Source organism: Leucoraja erinacea, unplaced genomic scaffold (assembly GCF_028641065.1).
Source record: "Leucoraja erinacea ecotype New England unplaced genomic scaffold, Leri_hhj_1 Leri_725S, whole genome shotgun sequence".
In the NCBI taxonomy this organism is placed as follows: domain Eukaryota; kingdom Metazoa; phylum Chordata; class Chondrichthyes; order Rajiformes; family Rajidae; genus Leucoraja; species Leucoraja erinaceus.
This window is the reverse complement of record NW_026576647.1, coordinates 72,206-78,291: the sequence shown is the minus strand read 5'-3', so window position 1 is coordinate 78,291 and position 6,086 is coordinate 72,206. Positions and strand designations below refer to the sequence as shown.

Sequence of the window (6,086 nt, the reverse complement as noted above, 5' to 3'; positions counted from 1 at the left end):
ACGGGGAGAGACAGGGAGGGAGAGAGAGAGACAGCGAGGGAGAGAGAGAGAGAGAGAGAGAGAGAGAGAGAGAGAGAGAGAGACAGCGAGAGAGAGAGAGAGAGAGAGAGAGAGAGAGAGAGAGAGCGAGAGAGAGAGAGAGAGAGGGAGAGAGAGAGAGAGAGAGAGAGAGAGAGAGAGAGAGAGAGAGAGAGAGAGAGAGAGAGAGAGAGAGAGAGAGAGAGAGAGAGAGAGAGAGAGAGAGAGATCGAGAGAGAGAGAGAGAGAGAGAGAGAGAGAGAGACAGACAGAGACAGATCGAGAGTGAGAGAGAGAGAGAGAGAGAGAAAGAGAGAGAGAGAGAGAGAGAGTCACAGAGAGAGAGAGAGAGAGAGAGAGAGAGAGAGAGAGAGAGAGAGAGAGAGAGAGAGAGAGAGAGAGAGAGAGAGAGAGAGAGAGAGAGAGAGAGAGAGAGAGAGAGAGAGAGAGAGAGAGAGAGAAGAGAGAGAGAAAGAGAGAGAGAGAGCGAGAGAGAGAGAGAGAGAGAGTGTGAATGACAGAGCGAGAGGGAGAGACAGGGAGGCAGAGAGATGGATATAGAGAGAGACAGAGCTAGTGACAGAGAACAAGAGAGAGGAGAGAGAAATCAGATTCAGATTCAATTTTAATTCTCATTGTCAGTGTACAGTACAGAGACAACGACATAGCAAAGGATTTGAATAAATAATAATAAGTGTCCGGGGGGGGGGTGGTGATTGGCAGTCACCGAGGTACGTTGTTGAGTAGAGTGACAGCCGCCGGGAAGAAGCTGTTCCGCGACCTGCTGGTTTGGCAACGGAGAGACCTGTAGCGTCTCCCGGATGGTAGGAGGGTAAACAGTCCATGGTTGGGGTGAGAGCAGTCCTTGGCGATGCTGAGCGCCCTCCGCAGACAGCGCTTGCTTTGGACAGACTCAATGGAGGGGAGCGAGGGAACCGGTGATGCGTTGGGCAAATTTTCACCACCCTCTGCAATGCCTTCCGGTCGGAGACAGAGCAGTTGCCATACCATACTGTGATGCAGTTGGTAAGGATGCTCTCGATGGTGCAGCGGTAGAAGTTCACCAGGATCTGAGGAGACAGATGGACCTTCTTCAGTCTCCTCAGGAAGAAGAGACGCTGATGAGCCTTCTTGATCAGAGTAGAGGTATTGTGGGTCCAAGAGAGGTCATCGGAGATGTTGACTCCCAGGAAACTGAAGCTAGAAACACGTTCCACCTCCGTCCCGTTAATGTGGATGGGGTGTGCGTGCCGCCTCTGGACTTCCTGAAGTCTACAATGAGCTCCTTGGTCTTCTTGGAGTTAAGGGCCAGGTTGTTGTCAGCGCACCATGCTGCTAAGTGCTGGACCTCCTCCCTGTAGGCCAGCTCATCGTTGTTGCTGATGAGGCCAATCACCGTTGTATCATCTGCAGACTTGATGATGGTGTTAGTACCATGTACAGGTGTGCAGTCATAGGTGAAGAGGGAGACAGACAGAGAGAGACAGACAGAGAGGGAGAGACATAGAGAGACTGACAGAGAGAGAGACATACAGAGACAGAGAAAGAGGGACAGAGAGAGACGGATAGAGAGAGAGTGAGAGACAAAGAGAGAAAGAGAGAGAGAGAGAGATAGACACAAAGTGCTGGAGTAATTCAGTGGGTCAGGCAGCATCTGTGGAAATAAGGAATGGGTGACATTTTGGGTCAAGACCCTTCTTTGGTTTAGTTTAGTTTAGAGATGCAGCGCGGAAACAGGTCTTTCGGCCCGTGGAGTCTGCGCCGACCAGCGATCACCCCGTACACTAGCACTATCCTACGCACATTAGGGACAATTTAACAATTTTGCGGAGGCCGATTAATCTACAACCCTGAACGTCTTTGAAATGTTGGAGGAAACCGGAGCACCCGGAGTAAAAGCCCACGCAGGTCAAGGGGAGAACGTACAAACTCCACACAGACAGCACCCGTAGTCAGGATCGAGCCCGGGTCTCTGGCGGTGAGGCAGCAACTGTACCGCTGCGCCACTGTGCCGCGCAGAATTATATAATGGTTTCCTCCACCATAAACGCACCCAATATGTGCTAGTAATGTCCTGTTTGCCAGCTTGTTGACCCTCTGTGTTCCCCTCCTGCAGGGTTTAGGAGCCGTTGCTGTGGACGGAGAGACGGGGACGTGAGCGGCCATTGAGGGCGGCCAGGGTGCCGGTGATCCCCCCAGACATCTGCTCGGTGTGCGGGCTGAGCTTCGAGCTGCTGAGCTTCGATGGAGGACCACATGACGGGGCACAACAAGGAGAAGCGTTATGAGTGCGACGTGTGTGGCAAGGCCTGGCAGTGCCCGAGCGAGCTGGAGATCCACCGGCGGGTGCACACGGGAGAACGCCCCTTCAACTGTTCGGAGTGTGGCAAGACCTTTAAGACGGCGCATAACCTGAAGATCCACAGGCGCCTGCACACCGGCGAGCGCCCCTACACCTGCTCGGACTGCGGCAAGAGCTTCACATGCTCAACCAGCAGACTGCTGGCGGCACCAGCCGTGCACACGGAGCGCCCTTCACCTGCGCCCTGTGGCAAGGGCTTCACTCAGGCGGATGCACCCTGCTGTCCCACCAGCGTGCACACGGGGGAGAGCGCCCCTACACCTGCACTGACTGCGGCAAGGGCTTCAAGTCGTTGACAGACCTGCTGATGCACCAGCGCACCCACACCGGCGAGCGCCCCTACACCTGCAATGACTGCGGCAAGGGCTTCACCCGCTTCGGCAACCTGCTGGTGCACCAGCGCACCCACAGTGGAGAGCGCCCCTACACCTGTGTCCAGTGCGGCAAGGGCTTCACCCACTCCAGCCACCTGCTGAGGCACCAGCGCACCCACACCGGCGAGCGCCCCTACACCTGCACCCAATGCGGGAAGAGATTCACCCGCTCCACCTATCTGCTGTCCCACCAGCGGGTGCACGACGGCAACTGTCCCTTCACCAGCCCGGTGTGTGGAGAGCGCTTTGCCATGGCCTCCCACACCCTGTCTCACCAGCACATGCACACCAGTGGCCAGCCCTACGACTGCCCGTACTGCGGTGAGGAGTTTGACAGCTCACGGGGGTTGCGGCGGCACCGGCGGACCCACGTCGGCGACCAGCTGCTCCCACTGTGACAACAGAGCATGGGGGCTGCGGGAGCACCAGCGGATATACACCGGAGAGAGACCCTTTGTGTGCACTGAGTGTGGCAAGGGTTTCACCCGCATGTCCAACCTGTGGCAGCACCGGCGTATCCACGGCGGTGAGAGTCCCTTCCCCTGCCCATCCTGTGGTAAGGGCTTCACCCGCCTTGACCACTTGCAGGAGCACTGGCGAGTCCACACCGGTCAGTGCCCCTTCACCTGCCCGCTCTGTGGCAAGGCCTTTGCCCGCTCCTCCAGCCTGCTGGCACACCGCCATGTAGATAGGTTGGCGCTGTTTAGGTAAACACAAAATGCTGGAAGGGTAACGTTTCGGATGGTTTCTTCAGTCACCCATTCCCTCTCTCCAGAGATGCTGCCTGTCCCGCTGAGTTACTCCAGCACTTTGTGTCCTTTTTTGTAAACCAGCATCTGCAGTTACTTGTTTTTAAGCCATTCTGGACCTGCACCTTCCCCAAAGCCTCCACATCAGTCCTGTAATGGAATGACCAGAACTGTATGCAAATGCTACCTGACCAATGTCCCTTAAAGCTGCACATATACATTCCTCTCTCTCCCCTCTCCCTTCTCTCCCCCCCCCACTCCTACACAAAATCTCTCCACTCCACCCCCTCATGCCCCTCCTCTCTCTCACACTCCCTCTCTTGCTCCCTATCTCTCTCCCATAGCCCCTCACTCGCTCCCACTCAGACACACAAACACTCTCTCACACACACAAACAGTCTCTCACACACACACACGACACTCCCCCTCTCTCTCAAACACACACACACAGTCCCCCTCTCCCTCTCACACACAGCACTCCCCCTTTCCCTCTCTCCCTCTCTCTCACCTACACACACAAACAGTCTCTCACACACACACACAACACTCCCCCCTCTCTCTGTCACACACACACACTGTCCCTCTCTGTCACACACACACTCCATCTCTCTTTCACACACTCCCTCTCTCTTTCACACACGCACTCTCACACACGCACTCTCTCTCACACACACACTCTCTCACACACACACACACACTCACGCACACACTCGGTTCGCAATAACCAACCTGATCTCCTGGTGGCTCAGCACCTCAACTCCTCCATGGCCAGAGTGAGGCCCACCGTAAATTAGAACAGCAGCACCTCATATTTCGCTAGGGCAGTTTGCACCCCAGCGGCATGAACATTGACTTAAACATAGAAACATAGAAAATAGGTGCAGGAGGAGGCCATTCAGCCCTTCGAGCCAGCACCGCCATTCATTGTGATCATGGCTGATCGTCCCCTATCAATAACCCGTGCCTGCCTTCTCCCCATATCCCTTGACGCCCTAGAGTATCTAGCTCTCTCTTAAATCCATCCAGTGATTTGGCCTCCACTGCCCTCTGTGGCAGGGAATTCCACAAATTCACAACTGTCTGGGTGAAAACGTTTTTTCTCATCTCAGTTTTAAATGGCCTCCCCTTTATTCTAAGACTGTGGCACCTGGTTCTGGACTCGCCCAACATAGGGAACATTTTTCCTGCATCTAGCTTGTCCAGTCCTTTTATAATTTTATATGTTTCTATAAGATACCCCCTCATCCTTCTAAACTCCAGTGAATACCAGCCTAGTCTTTTCAATCTTTCCTCAAATGACAGTCCCGCCATCCCTGGGATCAACCTTGTTAGCTAATTTCAGGTAGTCCCTACTTACTCCTCCCCTTCTCAGCTCTCCCTCAGCCCACTTGCTCCACCTCCTCCTTTCTTCTTCCCCCCTCCCCCACCCTCACATCAGTCTGAAGAAGGGTTTCAACCCGAAACATTGCCTATTTCCTTCACTCCATAGATGTTGCCTCACCCGCTGAGTTTCTCCAGCATTTTTGTCTCCCTTCGATTTTCCAGCATCTGCAGTTCCTTCTTAAGCATTTTAAATTGTTTTTTTAAAGAATGTTTTGACGCATTTGTGCCTTACGTAACAAATAAAACAAGTTTATCCTGACCTCACTGTGAAAGAATTTAATTTGGTCCGTAAATTAAAAATGCAGATTTGCTGAAAAACAGAAAGCAGTCAAATTTAAAAGAGAATTTTCCCAGCAGCATAAAGTCTGGGAAAATCTTAGAAGCTTGGTTTACACTAATCATTGAAACAATATATCAACAATGTATTAACATAGAGATGCATAGTCTGGGCACAGCACCATATTAGATATCTGTCTGAACTGCCTGTCCCAGCTAAGGACAAGGTAGTGGCTTTCATCCAAGTCTTACAAGCTTGTTTTAGTTCACAGACGGATGCCCATTCTGGAACCAAGATGGAAGTCATTTGAAAACAAAATGGAGTTAGATGTCCTTCCGGAATGGGCAGCTCCCATGTTTCCCTTTGGCTCTTTCACTCAGATTTAGAAGATGTGTTTTATTGATAAGAAAATGTATAACTACACTAACTTTCCTTTGTTCTATGAGTGGAGCACTATCCAGCTCTCTCTTGAAAGCATCCAGAGAACCTGCCTCCACCACCCTCTGAGGCAGAGAATTCCACACACTCACATCTCTCTGTGAGAAGAAGTGTTTCCTCGTCTCCGTTGTAAATGGCTTACCCCTTATTCTTAATCTGCGGCTCCTGGTTCTAGACTCCCCCAACATCGGGAACATGTTTCCTGCCTCCAGCGTGTCCAAACCCTTAACAATCTTATATGTTTTAATAAGACTCATCCTTCTAAACTCCAGAGTGTACAAGCCCAGCTGCTTCATTCTCTCAGCATATGACAGTACCGCCATCCCGGGAATTAACCTGGTGAACCTACGCTGCACTCCCTCAATAGTAAGAATGTCCTTCTTCAAATTAGGGACCAAAACTGCACACAATACTCCAGGTGTGTATTCAGTATTTACTTTAATGTCATTTCACTGAGTACTTACATACACAGAAGAAACAAAAAA

General features: G+C 52.0%; 2 protein-coding genes across 2 annotated transcripts; both read left to right on the top strand.

Moving 5' to 3' along the window:
• The first annotated feature begins 1,276 nt into the window (after positions 1-1,276).
• Positions 1,277-2,676, top strand: LOC129694617 (zinc finger protein 239-like). Its single transcript, XM_055631347.1, has one exon. It carries the CDS (start codon positions 2,263-2,265, stop codon positions 2,674-2,676), a length of 414 nt encoding a protein of 137 aa, XP_055487322.1. The 5' UTR covers positions 1,277-2,262.
• Positions 2,677-2,685: 9 nt separating this feature from the next.
• Positions 2,686-5,507, top strand: LOC129694620 (zinc finger protein with KRAB and SCAN domains 8-like). The gene has a single exon (XM_055631351.1). The coding sequence runs from the start codon at positions 2,688-2,690 to the stop codon at positions 3,150-3,152; it is 465 nt and encodes a 154-aa protein (XP_055487326.1). The 5' UTR covers positions 2,686-2,687; the 3' UTR covers positions 3,153-5,507.
• The last annotated feature ends 579 nt before the right edge of the window (positions 5,508-6,086 follow it).

Excerpts from the sequence above, each read along its gene's own strand:
- LOC129694617 (XM_055631347.1), top strand. The coding sequence starts at position 2,263 with ATGGAGGACCACATGACGGGGCACAACAAGGAGAAGCGTTATGAGTGC.
- LOC129694620 (XM_055631351.1), top strand. The coding sequence starts at position 2,688 with ATGCACCAGCGCACCCACACCGGCGAGCGCCCCTACACCTGCAATGAC.